Raw genomic sequence first — 21,093 nt, forward strand, 5'->3', positions numbered from 1 at the left:
TCACTTTGTTTAAAGTAATGTGAAAATGCTTTGTCAACTTGGAAGGTGGCAGTTAAAAGCTAACAGGAAAAAAGATCACAAGTTCATCACTACTTGTATTATTTCCTCCACAAATTCCCCTATTCACTGGCTCTTAAAGTCAAAAGCTGTCACCAGAGTTCCTTCTAGACTTAGCTAGCATTTAAACAAAAGCTTACAGCAACTCAGCAGTTTTTTTGCTTTGATTTTCAAAGTGCTCCCGCAGCATAGCTTTTCATATTTAACATATTTCAATAATGAGTTCCATGTTTTCATTCTTCTGGCCTTAAGATGGAGGGCATCTGATAAAAGCCATACATAAAATACAGGCACTGCCTTAGGAAACAAGAACCAGACCACTGTAAATTTAAAAAAAAAGTTGGATTTTATTATTTTTAGACCATTAAAAAAAAGGATTTAAAAAAACAATACCATCTCATATACCCACTATTCCATAAAAACACGCTAGTTCATTGAAGCATATGCATCATATGTTCTCTTACAGTTGGAAATTTATAAAACAGCCACTATATAAAAACACACTATTGAAGCATATGCGTCGTGTGTCCTCTTACAGTAGGAAACTGACAGAACAGCTTGTATCTATTGTATTTTTTTTTCTTCAAATAGGACTTCTGTTTGTACAGGGCAAAATGTAGCATTTTCAAGACTTTTGTAGAGTTCCTAGAAGTTTTGAAAGGTCATGGCAAGCAGAACTACTGTTTTCTACTGTTTGCGTTGCATTCATGACTACTTCCTCTGAGAGCAAATAACATGTTTCAATTCTCCTGCTTTGTATTTTGCCAGATCTCTGGCTGAGGTCCTATTATGATATCTCAGTAGCAAATAAAAGAGTTAAATAGTGGAGAAGAGCAAAGACTGTTGTTGAAAATAATCCTGTATCACAGAAAAAAAAATCCTCTAGATTTCTTATACTTCAAGACAACTGCACTCTTAAATCATTTGGAAATGTATCCCCAGATGTATCGCATGTGTAACACGAGCAAGATTCCTTCCGTGTTGCATAGCTACTCTATTCATACAATAAAGATTATATTTAAAAAAAAAAAAAAACACAAGTCCAAGTGTTGCAGCAGCCTTATTTAGGAGTAATGAAAGCTTTCTTTACAACTGTTGAACTGGGGAGCTACAGTAGACATCACTGGTGGCAAGAACAGAAATAGTTGTGGTAACTTGTGCTAGGCTGCTGTGGTTTTTGTTTTGTTAGGTTATACACAGAAAGTACACGGGTTATGCATCATCACTTAATACTAAGGTCAACTTTAAGATGCCTCAGTAACATTGACCCTGTCTAGAAGGCAAGTACAATTAACCGCATGTTTCTCAATTGTGCTGCTTCATCAGCCTGTGATCGTGGTACAAGCTTCCCAGCTCCCAGTGTAACATTCCCTTACCCTAATCAAGAGTGGGGGCTGTTAGTCCACCAGCAAAGCTAGATCAAGAGGAACCCAGCAGAGAGGTGATGCCCATCTGCATCTCATTCAGCCACAACTGAACAAGAAGGGCCTTGAAGGAAAACTGCATTTCCACTGTGGGCATGTAATTAGAAAGAGGGGAAAAATCCTGATTTCTAATATTATAAACAAAACCAGTTATCTTTCTGGGGAAGAAATTCCAAACAGTAGTATCTCTTCATATTTTATCACTGTATTTATACGAGGTGTTTTCTGCCTGTTGTAAGATACCCTTTGCCCCTAAAGGGCCCTTCAAGTCTCTATGCTGATAATACGAAGTGTTACTAAAACCCAATATCCTTTGGAGACAAGTGATACAAGCAAGGAAGATACAAAAGCTGCTTAGCACATTTTGAAATCAAAACAGTACTTCATTAAAAAGAGACACATGAAACAAGTCAATGTTTATTCTTTCTTCTCACTATCCTCAGTGATAGGGTCTGCAGGAGGCTCTTCAACTGTTGCACTATTGCTCTCTGAACCAGTGTTGCTGTCACTGGTTCCTTCCTCTGCAGTGCTATCAACCCCTTCTTGGCCGCTCTCCTTATCATCTGGGGTAGATGTTCCTTCTTCACCATTCTGCTGGTTTTCTGTGCTCTCTTCTGGGTGAGGCTCTTCTGTAATAAAATATTTCTCAGTGTCATTTATATACCTATATATTTAGGTAGCGTGATTACAATTTAGGAAGAAAAAGAATCTGTAGTAAATCCAAGTATTTCATAACAACTATTTATTACTTAGAATGTGCAGTAGAGGCACAGCTCTGAAAGACCACTCGGTACTTAGAATGTACGTGGTCCTGCCACATGGCATCCTGAAAGTCACTTGCAGCCCGACCTCAGAAGTCAGGACACCAAGCATTGTACCTCATTAAACTAGAATTCAACTCTTCCACTTTCCCTTATGCTGTTTCAGCAATGATTCACTGTCACCTAGCATCCTTGCTAGATGTTGACAGTAGGACAAGGAAACACTCTCAGTCATTCCTAGCTAACACGTTTAAGAGATGAGTTAGGTTTAGAAGGCAATCAGAAATCATGTTTTTTTTTTTTTCTTGGGTACATTTAAACACCAAGCATTACATACTGGCTTTGTGATATCCTCTACCCTTTTAAAAAGGAACAACTTAATGAGAAGAAAGCAAACACCTGTGTTCACCAAGATGAAGTTGACTCTTCTGAGTGTTCTTCTGAAGAAGCCTTCCGACTAACAACAGAAGTGTAGGGCCTCCCTGGCTATGCTGAGCCTCTACAGAGCCGCTTTAAAGCCAATCCTTTCAGGATTCTTCAACTGCTCTTTAAATACAGTTACCTGTCTCCATTGGAGCACTCTCCTCTTCTTTCTTCTCCTCCATCTTGTTAGTTGCCTGTTCTTCCTCAGCTGCTATGTTGTTTTGACTGCGTTCAGCTTGCTCAGCTGCTTCTTTTTCCCTTTCCTCCTGCCTCTTGCGAGCCTGTTCCTCAGCTTGAGCAATTTCAGCTGCAATTTTTTCCATATCCACTTCTACCTTCAAACTGCATAACTAGCAAATAAAACAAACAAAAAAGCTCTTTTACTACCCCAGTTACAATGAAAAACAAAGTATCAGGAATACCCAATTATTATTAGTTCAGTATTTCTACATGCAGCATAACTATTTTGATTTGATAAAGTTTATACTAAAACCTTCACTAACCACACAGGGAGAAATAAGCTTATTATCAAAAAAAAGGGGGGGGGGGAGGGCTAAAGAAACAACCTAAGCCCTGTTTTTGAATGCAAACAAGGACAGAGAAATATGTTCTTCATAGTGGCTTTAGGCCACCTTCATTGAGCTGCTCCCTAGTAAACTCAACCAGTCAAGCCTGAAGGCACTTCTAAACTGTACTGGCTGAATATAACTACTAAAGGTCAACGAAGGAACATGCAATAATAAAAATGCCATGCATTAACACCCACATACTTCACCAGGCCTAGGACACTGCAGCCATCTAATTATAAACAATTCAATACAGAACTAAACAGAAGTAGTCAGAGTATTTATATAAATGGTTGACTAATAGATTCCTCAAAATAAGTGGAGAAAAGTGAGAGTTGTACCCTTTTGAGCTCATTATTGAAGGATTCTGTGCTTTCCAAGAATTTCCTCTTCTTCTCCTGGTGGCGCTCCTCAATTTGCAGAAGCTCAGCTTCCAGTTTACGCTAGAAATAAATAAATGGTAAGAAGCTTACTATGCAGTCATCTGAAGAACTGGACAAAAACATTTAGACCAATGTTTTAAAATGTACCCATGCTTTAAACATCCTTAATCCCAAAATGTTTTCCTAGATCTAACACCCAATAGCTAAGAAGTTCATATAAAAAAAAGCATGAACAACAAATGGGTCTGTATAATAATTCACAATTGTTAGACCTATTATAAAATTTTAAACATTATGGAGTCAAGGTGAACAGTTTATCATCTAAATCTACATACTTTCTTTCATTTTATACACCCTACAGTATACACGTGACACTTCAGTTACATCCTCTAATGCAGAAAGACCACAATTCAAAGAAATAGGAAGCTCTACCCCATCTTGTGATTTAAAAAAAAAAAAAAGTGACAAATCTCTATCTTATTCTGGTCAAACTCCAGTTTTCTTTGCCTACACGTATACTTACTATACTGACAGAGTTCTTTTGTTTGGAAAATATGGGCGTATGCCCATTCAAAGCTAGCTGGAATGTACAAATGTGATCTCACTAGATTTCTTTGCATACATTTACTTTTCAAGGAATAATGTTTCAATAGGATTTACTGTGATACAAGATTGTAACAACCAAGATTACAGTAATAAGCCAACTGAAAGCCACAACCATCAGAACCTATTAAACTGAAGCTTTACTTTATACAGAGAAGGTTCTAATAATGAAGAGCTATGGATTTAGTACTTAAGATGGCCTAAAGGACAAGTTTAACATAATTCTGACTAACAAAACAGCACAAAAGGTGAAGCCTCACATCTTGCCACTCCCAACAAAACCCAGAGATTAGCTCTTAGAGCATACAGAACATTGACACCCAACAAGAATAGTCATGTAGATGATCAAATGATCTGAGACTTGGAGTACAGCCTAACCCCATTAAGTTTTAGCTGCCTTTGTATCATTTATCCTTACCTGGTGAACCATTAAGGATTGAACCTGGCGTTTAAGAACTTGCATTCTAGCTGTAGTGACAACAGAACGGACGTCAGGAACCACACTTTCACTCAATATCTCACTGATGAGACGATGGTTTCTTTGGAAACGAGCTGTAGCTGTGTGCTTCATAGAAAATCCATCGTCGTAATCTGAAACAAGAGTTAAGTGCAATTGCTTTAATTCCACAAAGCAAGTGTCAAGCCTAATTGACTGTACCAATGTCACCAGTAATTAACCACAAAAAAAACCCTAACACCAGTTTGTCATGTCACAAAGTTCATACCAACAAGTACTTGATTAAATAACATCATGTAATGAGAAAAGAGTTTGAGGATTGAGTGCCATTCACCCTGGCACAGCTACAGCAGATATTTTACATGCATCTTCCCACAAGTCTGAAATGTAGATTAACTTATTTCTTGCTTCCAGAGTAAGAGGGGCTATTAATACATTAAATAAAGAAGCCATTCCTGGTTAATCATGATGCCAAAAAAAGTCCACTAAAAAATAAAAGGTCACAATACTAACAAAGGAGACATTCCTCTATAAAATGAGCTTTGTACCACTGATCAAAATGACTTACTTTTTGAAACGCTGAGGGATGAAAACGTGAAGCAATGTAACATTTAATTTTCAGTTAATGTAATAACTGTATTCTACATTTTGGGGGGTACAAATGCACTTCCTTTGAGAACAGCTAGTGAAAAAAAATACACTTCAAGGAGAAAAAATATACATGCACATAGGTCAAGAGCTCGTTATTTTATCAGCTTCTTGCAGAGAAAAGAAGTTGAAGTCAGCCCAGGAAAAACAGTCTTGTTTGACATGCATCTAGAGGATAAACTATACAAGAAGATAGAAGAATTTAACAGGTCAATTTTTTTTTCCCCTGACCAAATTAAAAGAGTTTCCAATTAATGACAAGATACTAAACTTGAACAATAGATACAGAACTTAACATGAACTACAGCATTATGGATTATACTAGGTAATCATTTTAGAAGTAAAATGAAGTTTGATGCTACAAAGCAGAACAAAACATCTGAAACTATAAAGCATGCTTCCTGTACCTAGCAGCACTCAAAAGCTTCTGGCATGTAGAAGACAGAGGGCTTGCTATGCTGTGACTTTCTGTATTTGTTCAGAGAGCAGGTAAAGCTTTTCAATATAATTAAAAAAGTCAAACCAGAATCTGCAGTTTTGGTATCAAGAACCTATCTCGGGCTCTAGAAATTGAAGTCTAACTAGTAGAATTTAAAGCAGAGTAATTAAATAGCATTAACTATTGGTGAGGGAATAAACTTAGAAGAAACTTCTGTGAATACACGTCACATTTAGTTGAGTGTTAAAATCCATTAACTGGCAGGTTAACTGAATTGTCTTTCAGAATGAGGTCATTTAGTAAAGTCCAGAAGCTGAATTTATTTCACATGAAGTTTTCCTAATGGAATTTACTCTCCAACTACTCACAGAGATCTTGAAGACAATCTTAATACATCAAGCCAGAAAATATTACCAAGGAAGAAGCTTTCATTAAACTAGTTACCTGCTTTATTTTAAAGTGTTATGTTCAATTTCCCATTGAGATACCTGATTAAATGAAGTGAAAAGAGAAAAAATAGTGGGAAGACAATAGATTTGCAAGAGACAAAGAAATATTAAGTAAATCAGTCTCCTTAGTAAACATCTTTGTCCTCTTAACAAGATTCCTTTCACACTACAAGCTCTTGATCCTAGTGACATGCAGCACAGACAGCAGCATTTCTGCCATGGGGAAGAATTTGCCATTTCATCCCAAGTATGAGCAGATCCAGCTCAGTGCTAGGTCAGCTGGCTCTGCCTGACTCAATTTGGCCCAGGCAGCATGGAACAGAACAAAGTTCTAAAATGCCAGCTACTGGAACACTAAATATATTTACATACATTTTGCAGTTACCTCACACAGGCAAGTGCTCTTTGTCACAGGCTTTATCTCAAGGGTGTGCTTTTACAAAAAGGAGGAAAAAAAAAGAGGGTGTAACTGAGTAGATTTTTCACCCTCAGGTTTCAACAAGTATGTATCTGGTCATGAATTTAGAAGTAGACGTTAACTATATGAATCTAATTTTTCCCACTGGGTGGAGTACATTTCCTTGCAGTCAAATAAACTTGCAGAATTTTCTCATCAACTTGTCAACAGCAAGGATAACTCTTCTTTTCTAAACAATCTCAAATGACATTTGAGTTCAGGTGTTCTTAATCATACCAGAACTCTACTTATCACAAGTATGCACTTCTGGTAATAAAGCACAAAATTGCATTCAGGCTGGATTAAATCAGGCATCTAATCATCTTGTAATTTACATGTTAAAGCCATCGCAGAATTTTGAGCAGACTGATTTCTTCTGAACTGTAAGCATTACTTCACACCGAATCAAGGGCTAGAATAATTTCTATCATTGCCTTTCCACCTTAGCTTTTGGAAACAAGACAAAGTCAGCTACTGGCTCTACAAAATAAAAGTGTGATCATGAAAATTAGTATTGAAGGTACTGAAATAGGAAGGAAGTCATGTTAAGCACTGTGAAGGCTATACAGAGATAATTTTCCATATCTGGCAATTATTTCTCTATGCTGTAGGCCTTGCAATGAGGCTGTCTCACTGGATGAGCATACAGATTTCTTTCTGCTTACCATCTGGATCTTCTGCTGGCTGTATACTCATGTAAGGTTCACCTTTCTCCATGCGTGACTGCCTTTGTCGGCTTTCTTCTTCTAACGCAGCCTCAGCACGACTTTTTGCATTGATGTAGGCAAGGTATGCAGGAGAGTTATGGTAGGCCTTCATGGACTCATTGTACTCTATCTGAAACGTGACCAATATTGTTTGATTGCACCACATGACAATTTCAGACTTGACACAATTAGGTGCAACTCAACGGGTAGTTATATACAGACAAATCTATTTGGACCTATCTTGCGGATACACAAATGATCATATTCTCTTGATTTCTTTTTTTAACCAATTAGAACTTCTTCCACAGTCATGTTTTTAAAAACGCTAGTTGGGCTTTTAGGCATGTTTTAATAGCTTGAGAGGTCTTACAAGAGTTTTGTTTTTGAAGTTCAAAATCAAACTTCAGAACTTTGATAAAAAAATAAGTTGACTTAAAATATTCTTAATTCTTTGTATTTCTAACTACATAATAGATTCAATTTTTTTCTCTTTCCTTATTCCAGTATGCCATGAACCAGTTTTCAAAATCACTTAATGTTTTTGTATTCTTTGATCCATCCCTGCACTGGGATGATACAGAATGCTGCAGCCAGACTACTGTCTCCTGGTAGCAGGACTGCATCACTATTTTCACCTTCTTTGAAATATTTTCCCCTTGAATTGCTTTATGTCATTTAAAATTTGCCTGGTCTAGATTTTGTACAGAGATTTGAGGTATTTCAAATGAAATACAAGATATATCTGTGATATTGGTGCAAGTACCTAAGGGTGTCAATTTCTTTATTATTAGGACTGGAAACCTATCTAGGCAGTTGAAAAATATAAACAAGAAGGCCCCTGCCCCAAGGAGCTTACAATCTAAGTGTTGTTACCAAGTTAAAAAAGAAAAAGAATTCCTTGATTTTGTTTCAACTAAGAGCATCCAGCTTTGAAGTACTTCTCTATTGACTTGGAATAAAAACAGCTCCAAGTTTCTCAGGTTTGACCAGGTTGTACACAACCTCAGATGCCTACCAGGCTTAACCACAAGACAGCAGGTGGACAAGTTTCCCCTTGTAGCTTAGGATCACAGTCTTGTAAAAGTCCTCAACACTTACCAACCTAGACACATGATGTAGCTGTCATCTTTGTCATGAAGATCAATAAAAAGCAACACAAATGCAAGAAACCCTAAAAATGGTAGCATTTTCCTACTAGGAAACAAAACACTATGCCATACCATGGAGTTACACCAGATTATACACCATGGAAACCAGACCCTACGTGACTGGAAGTCTTTTATGAACACGTTCATGACTCAATAGCAGTAGTTGCAGAGCACCAGTTTTGAAAGAGGATTTTGGTGTTGAGACAATCTTTTCAACACTGATGTTGTACAATCAAATCCATTCATTAAACAGTTAAAATCGACACTCAATTATAAATACTTCATTTTGAATTAGGTCTAAAAACTGACCAGTCACAGTTGATGTACAGTTATTTTAAAAAAAATCTAAAAGACGTGTCAGGACATACTTCCATTAAGTTACATATAGGGGGTCTCGTGAGTGCCTCATACACCACTGCATGGGTAAGATGAATTTTTCTTCTCAGACCAGTTCCTAGAAGAATCAGCTGTAATAAACATCCCAGATTTCTTCCATTTACCTTTTCAGCTTCATATTCATTCAAATACTCTTGCTTCTCTTCATCAGTGAGATCTCGCCACATTCCTCCAATAATCTTGCCAATTTCCCATAACTTCAAATCAGGATTGGACGCCTTCACTTGGTCCCAGACCTTAACAGAAACAGCTGGAGCTTTACTAATGATATCTAAATACTTCCAAATTAAACATTTTATATTGTCATCTCAGTGTTCTTTCTGGAACCACCATGAAAAACAGGATTAAGTTAGGAATGTCTGGCTAAACTATCTCGATTATTTTCTGGGGCAGGAAGTCACTGAAACGGGCAATTGCTGAAATGGCTTTGGTTTCATGAGAACATTGCTTTTAACCCTCTTAATTCTCTTCTCAAATGCACATCGCTGCATCTCTGGGAAAAAAAAAGTGCTACTGAGTAAACACATCCAGCAGTAGATTATGATAAAGAGCACTGAGCTTTTCAGATCAGAATGCAACATTATTTTTCAGTCTTGCTGATCAATTTGAGTTCCAACAAGTTCTGACTCCACCAAAAAGGTTTCTAACTTTATAGGGAAAAAAAAAAGGAGAGAGCTGCCAGTGTTATTTCTTGCTGCGCCACTTGACTTTTATTTTTTGTTGTTGGTTTTTTGGCCTAAGACAGATAGGCTGGTAAAGATACTTTACCAGAGGTAGAAGAATTTCCTTCTGGCTCACCCGCTTCAGACAGGCTCGCATGCCCTCCCCATGCCCAATCAGATTCCAGACTCCACAAGAGTCTCTCTCCTACTTTCTGTCAATCAGTTCACAGAATAGCGAAGTAAACGTTGCCACAGGCTAGGTTGGTGAAGGAGAACATGCAAAGTCCACTCATTGCTACTCTTCAGTCCAGCTACAGCACTGTACCAAGCCCAGTATACCGCAAGGAATATCTCCTTTTTATAAAAAAAGTTCTGTCAGTAAGTCACAGGAACTTCTGAATGTGGCAGGGTGGATCCTTGTCAGCAGAGACAGTGGTAGTAAATTATCATTTTAGAGAAACCTTTTCCCCCCAGCAACTGGCAACTGTGTGAACAGACTACTGCTGCCATTATTCTGAAGGGCAATGCCTCTGTACTTTACAATTCCCTTAAAAGAATGTGCAGGCTGTTAGAAGTAAAAGTTTAGAAGCTGAAACTAAGATAATAGCAATAAATCGTTAGCACATACAAACGCTAACTTTTATTATTACTTGTTCGATACCGTATACCCACCTTCCGGCTGTACCTCATGTAGGGCATCAGGGGCTTGTCTGGGGGTTTGGGGGGCTTTGGAATGGTAATACCAGAGGAAGCCTATGAAAGAACCGAATAAATCCATTTGTTAATGTACTCACTGGACAGTTTCCATACACACTATTTTTGGAAATCATTCATTCTTGTGCAGTTGAAACAAACATCCCTCCGCCCCCATTCCAAGAAGCAAGCAACATCACAAAAAAGAACTGAACAGGTACTACAACTGGTCCTCATTGTAATATTTTTCCAATCTAAATTTGTCCTTTTATCTGTAAACTTACAGAACAGCAACTAGATAAAAATCTAAATTGGCTCCACATTCTAAAAACTGAAAAGCACAACTTAGAAATTTCCATTAAAACACCAGTTCCAGCAGGTTGCTTTTCTCACTTCTGGTTAGCAATTTATTGTACCTGTTCTAACAAATTTAATGTGTCTACTGTGGGATGAGGGGCAGAGAGTGAAGATAGGATCATGACATCTGGATGTCTTTTCATTTGCAAATCATTTCAGCAATGTGTTTGTCCACAAAATACGCCAGTGGTAATTCAGAGCAAATGAAACTACTCATTATAAAAAACACCCCTATGCAAGTGATCCACCAGTGTGCATTATTAGTATCCAAGCTGTACTGTAGTTGTCCAAATTAGCCTGCAATATCTTTGTGTGCTTGTATCTTCCTTTAGGTTTGTACAACATCAAGCACCTTGCTTGCACTAAATAAAAAGACACTGAGCAGTAATTGTTACTGACTGAAAGCTGCTGCACCCACCTGTTCCTGTCCCCTCAATCTACAAAACATCTGGCAGGGCTTTCTTCTCCTAAAGCAATGAGCTTGTAGTCCCTACCAACCACAGGTTCTGAAAACCTTTTGCTCTTCAAGAGCTTAGACGTGCAAGGAGTTCCATTTTATTAAGTGGGACCATTTTTATAAAAAAAAAAAAAAATAAATAAATGAAGCAATTTCAAGCTTTTTCAGAACTACAGCCACAGATTAAACCAATAATGGGAGTTTGGCCATATAGGCTAATGTGCAGTATTTGGCTTTCAGATTTTTCTTTTTGATATTTTGCTTTGCTGAATTTATGGAGATCTGTGAAACAATGCATACGGAACTGCGTATAGATATAAATAATGTACATGAGGTATATGCATTACCAAAATGTATACATATATACACACACAAATGGGTTTGAAAAACATTAACGGAAACTGTTTAATGCTTTTAAATTAACAGGAATTTAAAGACACCATACATATACTGATATATGCATGGCACAGAAGGCTGTATATGCTTATGACATACAGAAACAATGAAAGTTCTCAGAAAAAAACTTATTCTTGTATAAGAAAAATATGTTCAGACAGTATGTTCAGTCAAGTTTCAGCTTGTATGGGGAAGGTTTTTTTCCATAAACATTTCAACAAACCAGATGAACTTCATATATGAAGTTAGAAAGAAGGTTTCTAAGAGTACACTTCATTTAAGGTACCATATACGTGTTCCTTGAAAAACTCTTTCCTTATACCATATTCTGAACGAGGCAGATGTTTTAAGATTGAAATTTTTACATGAAAAATCTTATTAGGAAAATTAAAGAAACTTTTTTTTAAATTAACTTTTTTTTTTTTTTTAATATCAGGGGTTCACTCCATCTCTATTTCTGTTGTTAGTTATAAAAACCATGTGCTTCCAGTCTTCTTTTTTTTTTTCCTTGACTGCACCTAATGCTCGAGACTTTACCTGTATTAGAAAGTAGTTGTCACCTGTCACAAACTGACTCCAGCTAACTATTTACTCCATTAAAAACATTTTTAGCATCCCTTTTCTACACACCTACAGATTAACAGAAGATCTGAAAGGATTCTATTTGATGATCATCACACTTCTGTTCAAACAATTATTTCTGAACTAGGGACTTTACACAGCTAATATCAGACTAAGACTGGAAAGAAAAATAAAGGCTTACATCTCCTGCACGGCTCAATAGTATGATGCAATACTATTAACAAACCCTAGTTTGCAAAGTATTCTTCCTTACTTTTGTGCCAATAAGCCTTAATAAGAAAAAAATAGCAGTTCCCTCCAAGGAAAATCTGTGCCCACACTACAGACCTTCTCCCTAAGCATGCAGTGGTCACTGAAGACCACAAAGTCTGTCTCTTTGGAGTTCTGCATCATACATGATTACCGCGTATTCTTTCCCCCTCTTCAAATGGAAGTCCATTTCCTGTAAAAAGTTTCAAAGTGAATGGGAAGGGATAGGGGTGAAGAGTAAAAATCAGAGGTAAATTTTGGTTTTTAGAAAAACGTGGCAGCAGCCAAGATTCAGAAGAACCTAACTCTAAAGCCATTTCTGGTCAATTCCTGTTGTTTGCCGGATGATGTAATAGTTGATTCTCCTACCGTGACCCGGCTGTTGGTGCCCGGGTTCCCTCCCAGCCTGTAGTTGTTGTAGGCCAGATGGCTGTATGGATTGTATCCCACAAACCCTGGTGTGCTGGGCATTTGCTGATGGAAACAAATGAGACAAAAACACGAATGAGAAATGAGCTCAAACGAGGAAAACACAGAAATGAAAGTGAACTGCAATATGGCATGCAAAAGCAATCAGAGTTTAAACAAGCAAATGAGGTGTAGCAGTTGATACCTTCTCAACACACAGAACTTACTCCAATACAAACCTATTAAGGAAACAGGATTTTAAGCAAATACGTTGCTACAATTTTTGTCCAAAGTTGGTGGGTTTATTTCTATTAGATGTGCAACTGGTTTAAACAAGTATTCCATAAATCCTGCTCATGCCTAATAAAACTTTCCAATGTATAATAAGGCACCAAGAAGTTCATGAAGATCCTCATATCCAAAGGGTTAAACTTATAAGGCAACACAGCACACAGGAATGGGGCAAAAATCCCAAGTCAATATCTACTGTAACTGAAAATCCCTGCCTGCTTTTCATCCACCTTTCCAACAAGCGTGATGCTCTCAATAGGTAGGAAGAAAATCTCTGAGCACCACCTGTGCAGCAATACCAGTACTGAAAGACTTTACTGGCTATTTGCAAATTGAAATATTTTGTAGAACTGTGGGATTAGAAAAACCAAGACAGATGACGATTCACTGAGACGTCCGCCTCTCGTGAGGTTGGCTGCAGACTGGCAGAGTTGAGGAAGCACTGAAATACAATCTACAGGTTAGAAGCTACAAACTGATCTTAACTGACCACTGAATCAGAGATTATTTCAGGAGTTAATCAACACATCTTTATCCACTCTTGAAGGTGGATCAGTTTGTTCTCACATCCCGTAAGGCAGAAAAAAAAACGTGATTTCTCTACAATCCCTTGTTAGCTGTCATCTACATACAATCAAGTACCAGAAGGTTCGCTGTCCTTCGCCTTCTCTCACACATCTTGCTCCAGCCTTTTAATTTTGTTTTTCCTGTCATGCACAATTCAAGTTCTGTTATAAAAAGTGGATCAGCTATTGAACAGTTATTGTGATTAGGTCCTGACTGTGGTGGTCCTTTCATCCCAGTCCGTAATGACTTATCCTCCAGTGTTGCTCAGAATTTGAGTGTTATCTACACCGTGACTCACACTTCAGTCCCGCTTCAGCCCTAGTAAGAAACATTCCAGCAGTCTTAATTTCATTTGCTCACATACCCATTCTAGATTACAGTTGTGGAAATTCTATGATTAAGTTCAGTATTCCAGGGAACCACAGCATGACAGATACAAACATGGAACAAAAATAACCTGTAAGCTAAACTACATTAACTTGCAAAGCTTTCAACTGCATGTAGACATACTGTAGTCACTTTATTTCTAAACAATACAAGTACGAAATAAAAGCATCCTGTAACGGTCAGCCTTCAAATACATGCTTTATTACCCAGCTTTCAGAATCTCAGTCACAGCAGTTGACATTTACTCAGTTTGTGTGCCTGTGATGACGACATACACATTCACTATTTAGTAAGATGTCATCTGATTTTGTTAAAGATAGTGTTACAGTAACACTGACCCATAGTAAAATGACAACGGTAGTCTCCGTTTGCACAAAAAGAATTAAGCAAAATAGGAGTTAAATATTACAAGGTAGCTATCATGCATTACATGGAGATTTGTTACTTCAGATGTAATGCTACTTAAAGAGAAATCTTGAAACTTTGTTGACTACAGGATCTCAAAGTGGCTGTGGAGGAATAAGCAATGTGTGTCTCCTTTTCCTTTCTACCTTGCATTAACAGAGCACAGACCATCATCTCAAGGACTGTATGCAACTAAAGTAATACAAAACACATATGAAAGACAAGCAATGTATGTCACTAATCAAAGATTTGAATTTTTTGTTTCATGTATCCTCCTGAAGACTTACTAACTCGACTAAATGATGTACCATGTCAGTATACACCATTTAACATCTGTATCCACTCCGTGTCCCATAGGAATCACACATGTATGCAGGAATCCAGTTGTAAGAGTGGATGTCATCACATTCCTTCTAACAGCGGCACAAATCTATTAAGTTGCATGCAGAATGAAAACTCTGAACAAACTATGCAAAACAATGTTTTATTTCTGTAAGTGTTTAAGAACATAACTTATACATGATATATTCAACTACCTTTAAAGTATAGCACAGTAAATTTAAAGCATCACATTTAATCTAAATCCCTTCTTGCAGTTCTTGTCCCAGATGCAGAGACCAGGGACACCCTTGGACAACAGTTTCCAAATTCTCTTTGGTAAGAATGAATTTCAATGTAGCATCTTATTCCTCTGTACCAAAGATTAATATTTTTTCCATGTGAAAGTATTACTCTTAAAATGCAAGCTGCTTAGAAACAAATGCAAGAGATGCATGTGCTCTCAGGTGCTTTTCTAACCACAACATGCTATTTCCGTGTGTTTTCATACATGCATGACTGCAACTGGGCAGGACTCAAAACTTCCCGCATTTTCCTAATTGGCATTCCACACTATTTTATTATAAATTAAGGTATTTCTCATGCATTGGACTCCAAAATATCAGTGACTTCAAGAAGCTTGAATAAGATGACCCTTGTGTTTCGTTATTCTGAGCCAATATAACAGAATTTTGTGTACTTCTGCATTCTGCTGAAAATGGGTTAGGTACAACAGAAGCACAAAGGCATGCCCTGCTTGCTCATGGTTTGGCCACAAGTTGACCAGGAAATTTTAGAATTAAATATATCGCTTTGTTTTTAACTATTCTAGTATACTGTTGCAACCCGATGCAAACATAAGTTTAGACCAAGAGTCCAGTGTTATCTGCCTAAGTTAAAATGGCTACATGTGTAAGTAATCCTAGTAACTGCTTATAAAAAAAAAGTATCTGCAGGATCTGGCCATAAAGATAAATAAGTTTATTCAGCTTTTCTTTCAGAAAGTGCCCAAAAAAGTGAGATGAATGTAAATAGTGCATACCACATTAATAATGAAATACAACTAGTGCGGTTTCCCGATACAGGAAGGTGCTGCAACTCCACCATTACTGCTCTGGAAATTACTAAGGGCTATTTTACCAGGTATCTGTGTTAATGAGAAAAATCACTATACTTACGGTTGCGGGAGCTGGGGTAGGAGGTGGAGCATAAGATGGCCTTTCTGTTAAGATATAAATGTAAGCAAAATAATCTTGAAAATTTGAATGATTTTTTTTTTTTATAAGGCATCCACTGTGGTAAACATTAAGTGATTTACAAAAAACAGAGAGTCTGCTCCCAAACACTTTGCATTCTGTCACCACAGAGTGTAATGCAAGCGATAGAAGAATTTAAAAGATTTAAGACCACACCATTGCCAGTCTTTTATTTAGGCAGGAGATTAAAGACTGTGAAATGCATTTATGTACACATAAACTGAAAGAAAATAAGCAAACAGCAGGATTTCGGAGAAGCTGCAATAACTGCAATTTCTATGAAATCGAGTACTTGGACTCGATCAGTCTTTGGCGTGTTAACGTAGACTTCAGAGAGAATCAGCAGCAAGCTAAGCTCTAGTTACACCTGGTGCACCAGAAACAAGCCACAGCAAGCTTTGAGGCCATGAGTCTGGTCAGAAGTAACTACATTTCCTATCATTCCCTTTCATTCAAGGAATAACAGGATTATCTCACGAACAGGTTCTACTGAACCAGACCTAAAGGTTCACCAAAGGAAGAAAAATCTGAAAACTTACTTGACATTTTGATAGGCAAATTTTCAGCCACCTGACATTATATTTGTAATTCTGAAAAACAAAAGAACACCACGCTATTAAATATTAAACCTTTGCCTTCCCTTATCTTTACTAACGAAAAAAAAAAGTTTACCAATCTTGAAATAAAGACAAAAAAGTTTCGGAAAATTAAGGTATTCACTGAAAAATGAATATACTTTAAAAGGAATCTGGCCTTAAAGAGCTGTAAAATAAAATCTTTCTATGCCATCTGTACATTAGAGATTTTAAGCATCTCTTCTCCCCCCTCCCAGCCATTTTATACAGCCAGTTTCAGGACACCCTGTACATATATATAAATAACCAGATTAAATAGCAGCTCCTTCACACGGTTCAAAAAATAATGACCACGCCGGCCAGCAGCGCAGACCGTGAGAGGTGACCGTATTTAATCTTTTAGCAACCAGCCCATCAGCGGCTAGGGATGAAGTATTACAACCAAATGCTATTTTTTCGGCGTTTCTCCGAGCAGCCCGGCGGCACCCCGGAGGCAGGCGGCACCCCCTCAGCTTCGCACCCGCCGCCGTTCTCCGCCTTGAAGCTCCGCGGGGGCTCCGGGACGGCCCGCAGCAGGCCGGCAGCGCCCTGAGGAACGGAGCCGGCCCCACAGAGCCGCTCCCAGGGCCCGCCAGGCACCGGCAGCCCCGAGCCTACCGACGGAGCCCCGTGAGGGGGAGCCCCCCGGGGAGGAGCCCCCTGAGGGCGGGCAGCCCCCCTCCGGTTCGTGCGGGGCGCTGAGGCCTCCCCAGCCGCCTCTAACGGGAAGGCGGCCGGGACCTGGCCCCTCAGCGCCCTCACCTCAGCCGCTCCCCGGGCCTTGCCGGCCTCCTACCGAGCCGTGCGGGGCCACCCCGAGCCCCCCGTCCGCCGCCACTCACCCGGTCGCCGCCGGCCGCGCTCCCTTTGTTCCCCACCAGGCGAGGGCAGCGCCTGCGCGCTCCGCTCTGCACTTTCGACACGGAGCCACCGCCCTCCTCCAGCCCGCGGGTAGCCGCGTTGGAAAAGGTCGTTGGGGGCTGCGCTGCTCGCCCCTAAGCCCCCGCCAAGCCCCGGACTTCGCCGCGTCCTGCGGGGGTTAAGCGGAGGCCCGGAAAGACCGTGGCGAATCTGCGGGCACGGAAAGCAACGGCACTGCGCTGAGGCGGGGTGTGCGGCCGGGCCCCGCCGTTACCGGCAGGGAGGCGCCGCCCCGCCTTCGCGTTCCTCTCAGCACTTTCGACAGAGAAACCGGCCGCCCTCCCTCCATCCTCCCACCGAGCCCGTTTCGTGCCGGGCAGCCCTCTACCACCCTCGCCGCTGTCACTGTGGCCGGGCAGGGAGCGGCAAGAGTCGCGTTGCCCCGTGGCGAATCTGCGGCGCAGGCGGGGAGGGGCGGTCGGCGCCTCGTGCCCGCCGCCATTTCGCGCCTCTCGCCTGAGGCGACGCGGGCGGCTCCGGTGCGGGGCAGCGAGTGCGGGGCTTGGCCCTGGATAAACCCCGTCAAAGAGTGAACGAGGGGCAGGCGAGGCGGCCCGGTAGCGCCCAGGAGCTGTTTGTGTGCGCAAAATGGGCGGTTCGGCCCCGAAAGGGCCTCCCTGTGGAGGGAAGCCCGGCCCGGTGCGGCACCAGGGGAGGTTTCTGTGCCTCGACGCCAGGTTGTGCTCTGAGGAAGGCCTAGAGGAAGGCTGTGGGAAGGACTGCGGGTTCTGGGGCTGTGTGGGTTCTGAGCCTGTGTGGGTTGTGCTTCAGAACTAAATCAGCACGACCACCTCAAACGCTTGGGCTGAATCGCAGGAGATTGAGAGCTGCAGCACAGATAATTCCAGGAGAGCTGGGGTAATCCAGAACGGTTTGTGGGCATCGTGAAGGAATCAAATGAGGTAAAAGGTTCGTGAAGGAATCCCATGAGGTAAAAGGCTTGCAAATAAAAGGCCTGCAGCTCTGAATGATGGAGGAATGTGAAGGATGGCAGAGCTCAGTGTCCAATATAGGAGTCGTTTGTACAGTGAAAACACTGAACGTAGAATGAAAATGAAGTTGAGGACTGAAATACTGTCATATGGCTAGAAAGATCAAGCTACAGACACGTAAGGGATGAATTTGGTGCACCTAGTGAATGTGGCAGCTGAAGGAAAGACAAACATCGAAGATTCTTGAAAAGATACTAGAAATCTCTGATTTTTTTCCAACAAAAAGAGATCATACCTACCTAATCCAAAAGGACAGCAAAAGAGGAAAAGAAGAAACTGAGTATGATATGAAGCTGCTGCAAATTAGGCCCATTTCTTCTTGATGCCTGCAGTTTGGCTGGCCCAGCTTGCTTTTGGTCTTAAATAAGCATGCTTTTATGAACAAATAAAGAGCCAGGAACTCTACCCCTATCAGCTTACAGCATGTTATCTGTGGCCAGTTTGTTGAAATACAGCAAAATGATCTGATTTCAATTTGATTAGGAAAGAATGTAAAAATTGGAAAGATCTCCAGAAAGCCAAATACGCATCTTCTGAGTACCAGTTTTGTGTGGACAGAACATTTGTAAAGAAAAGGTGAGAAAATTCTTACAAGAGGTGAAAAATAGCCTAGTGTTCTCTTGTTTTGACAGCTTCATGCATTCATCTCTAATTTATTAATAACAGTAGTATTAAAATGCATTTAATGTTGATAGCATTACATTATAATTTGGCACAGGTTAGTGAAATATTGAATATGGTCATTTAGTTTTACTGATTCTCAGTTTCCACACTAATAATTCTGGATCTTTATATGTGTTTTTGCATATACACGCTTTACATTTTTTATTTTGCTACTTGCCTAATATCCATGTTGAGACAGTGATAAATTTTTGCCTTTACACATTTTAATATACTGCATAGCATATGTACTTTAATAGGTTTGTTTATGCATTATCATTCTAATCAGGGGGCTCCAACTATTTCACTCTTATTCAACTATTTTAATTAGCAACAGTTGCATAAGCTTTGTAATGAGGACATGTATTCATTAGAGACGATGAAACTCATTTTTACCTCAGACATTTGCAGGTAATAGGTGGCAATAGCTGAGCTGGTCTGGATTTAATTAGCAGCCCAGCAGTGAAGAGTTCTGTGCCATGTTATTGAGTCCTCAGTATTGTAGTCTTGAATTCTGCAAAGTTACAGAAGATGAGGGTGAGATGTTACCATGAGTGCTTCTTTTTCCTACTCCCACATGAGGTTCACGATGACACCAGTGGAAGCTTGAGTAGTTTGAGTAGTTTATTAGGAAAAACATAAGCTCTTGAAATTTGAAAAGAAGGATTTTGCGAGTAGTGCAAAAGATCTCCAGCTATATATGCACTGTAAAGGGAGAAAATACAGTTAGGGCCAGGATGCACACTTGAATCCGGTTTAGAGTAAAAACAAATTTTAATGTAGCTAACAAAGTCAGTGTCTGGAAGTCCCACGTGAAGAAAAAAACCTTTGTACAGGTAAGAGTGGGCTGCCTACAGAATGTTGTGTGTTAACGAAACCAGCTATTACAATGTTCTGTAGTCTTTTTTTTTTTTTCTTTTAGCCTCAGGTTTCACGATCATAAAACAGGATAACTGGGTTTATGCCAGTTGTTTCAAACTTCAAACAGAAGCTGTATATTTTTACGAGCTGTTGAATCGAGTGTTAAATCATGGTAACCTCATGTTGGTGGAATAAATTTCTCATTGCAGGACAGCTCAGGATGTGTTTGTGCTGTCGGTGGAGTCAGGGAGATGGCTTCAGGAACTGAAAGGTCAGGCCATTGCATGGTTGAAATAATATATGTGAATTTTTTCTAGTTGCTTAGTTCCCAGATAAGAGTGACTACTATAGATACACAATAATTTTTCAACTCTAAAAAATGTGTAGGATTTACTGCAAAGTTAAGGCCAGAGTAGTGCTCCGTACTATGCTGAATGAAGTTTCTATCATCAGGGGAAAAAAAATAGAGTTAAGCTAGAGATGAGGGAACACCAAGAAGTACCATGGGTCAGACAATAAGCCAAACACCCACTGGCTAAAGAAAAAAACATGTCTGTGAGTAAGATTATTCCGTTACTGTTTACTGCAGAGCTGGCAGTGCCTTCCGTGTATTTATATGGTAATTGTTATGTGCCTGTGCAAGCTCTAGCTGCACAAGGCAGTCTGCCGAAGGAGTTCTAAAGGTGTGTGTATTAAGCTAAGTTTCTGTTACATACTTACGTGCTATTTATCTTTGCCTGTCAGCTTCTTTTTTAGATCATAAATTTTGTAAGCCAGCTGCCATCTTCTGATCTTTCTTGTGCAGCACTCACAGCAGAGGGCCTTAGATCTAGTTGAGGTTACTGGATTTACCAGAAATTTTTGTAGCAGGAGGATGCTCACCTTACATGTGTTGATAAAGTCTCTTAGGGAATTTAGGTCTTACTAACTGCAGAGGAGAGCTTTAGAAAATGCTCAGTTGCAGTGCTACGGATTTTCTTATCTCCAACTTTTATTTTCTATTTCTTTTTCACTCATTCCCTTTCAAGATAGACACATAGAAACTCACAAAATATGCATGGGCAAACTCAGTTTTATTATTATTTTTATTATTTTACTA

At 39.6% G+C, this 21,093-nt stretch overlaps 1 protein-coding gene across 2 annotated transcripts; it reads right to left on the reverse strand.

Annotated features, from left to right (window-relative positions):
- Positions 1-384: 384 nt before the first annotated feature.
- On the reverse strand, positions 385-17,679 carry SMARCE1 (SWI/SNF related BAF chromatin remodeling complex subunit E1). Of its 2 annotated transcripts, none has more exons than XM_084301318.1 (11): positions 17,403-17,679; positions 16,486-16,536; positions 15,869-15,912; positions 12,621-12,788; positions 10,253-10,333; positions 9,023-9,154; positions 7,333-7,504; positions 4,636-4,808; positions 3,573-3,674; positions 2,805-3,015; positions 385-2,110 (listed from the first exon to the last, which is right to left on the reverse strand). In XM_084301318.1, exons 2-11 carry the CDS (start codon positions 16,490-16,492, stop codon positions 1,899-1,901), a joined length of 1,302 nt encoding a protein of 433 aa, XP_084157444.1. In that variant the 5' UTR covers positions 16,493-16,536; positions 17,403-17,679; the 3' UTR covers positions 385-1,898. The 2 variants fall into 2 exon arrangements, with proteins under 2 accessions (XP_084157444.1, XP_084157445.1); XM_084301319.1 differs by having other exon boundaries at positions 12,684-12,788; positions 17,403-17,675.
- Between the last annotated feature and the right edge of the window lie 3,414 nt (positions 17,680-21,093).

The sequence above is a fragment of the Netta rufina genome (assembly GCF_964035555.1).
Source record: "Netta rufina genome assembly, chromosome: 24".
NCBI classification, from domain to species: Eukaryota; Metazoa; Chordata; class Aves; order Anseriformes; family Anatidae; genus Netta; species Netta rufina.

Coding starts and splice junctions, on each gene's coding strand:
- SMARCE1 (XM_084301318.1), bottom strand. Junction 9,155..10,252: donor ACATGAGGTACAGCCGGAAG/GTGGGTATACGG, acceptor GTTTCTGTTAAG/GTCTGGGACCAAGTGAAGGC. Junction 4,809..7,332: donor GCCAGCAGAAGATCCAGATG/GTAAGCAGAAAG, acceptor CTCTTGTTTCAG/ATTACGACGATGGATTTTCT.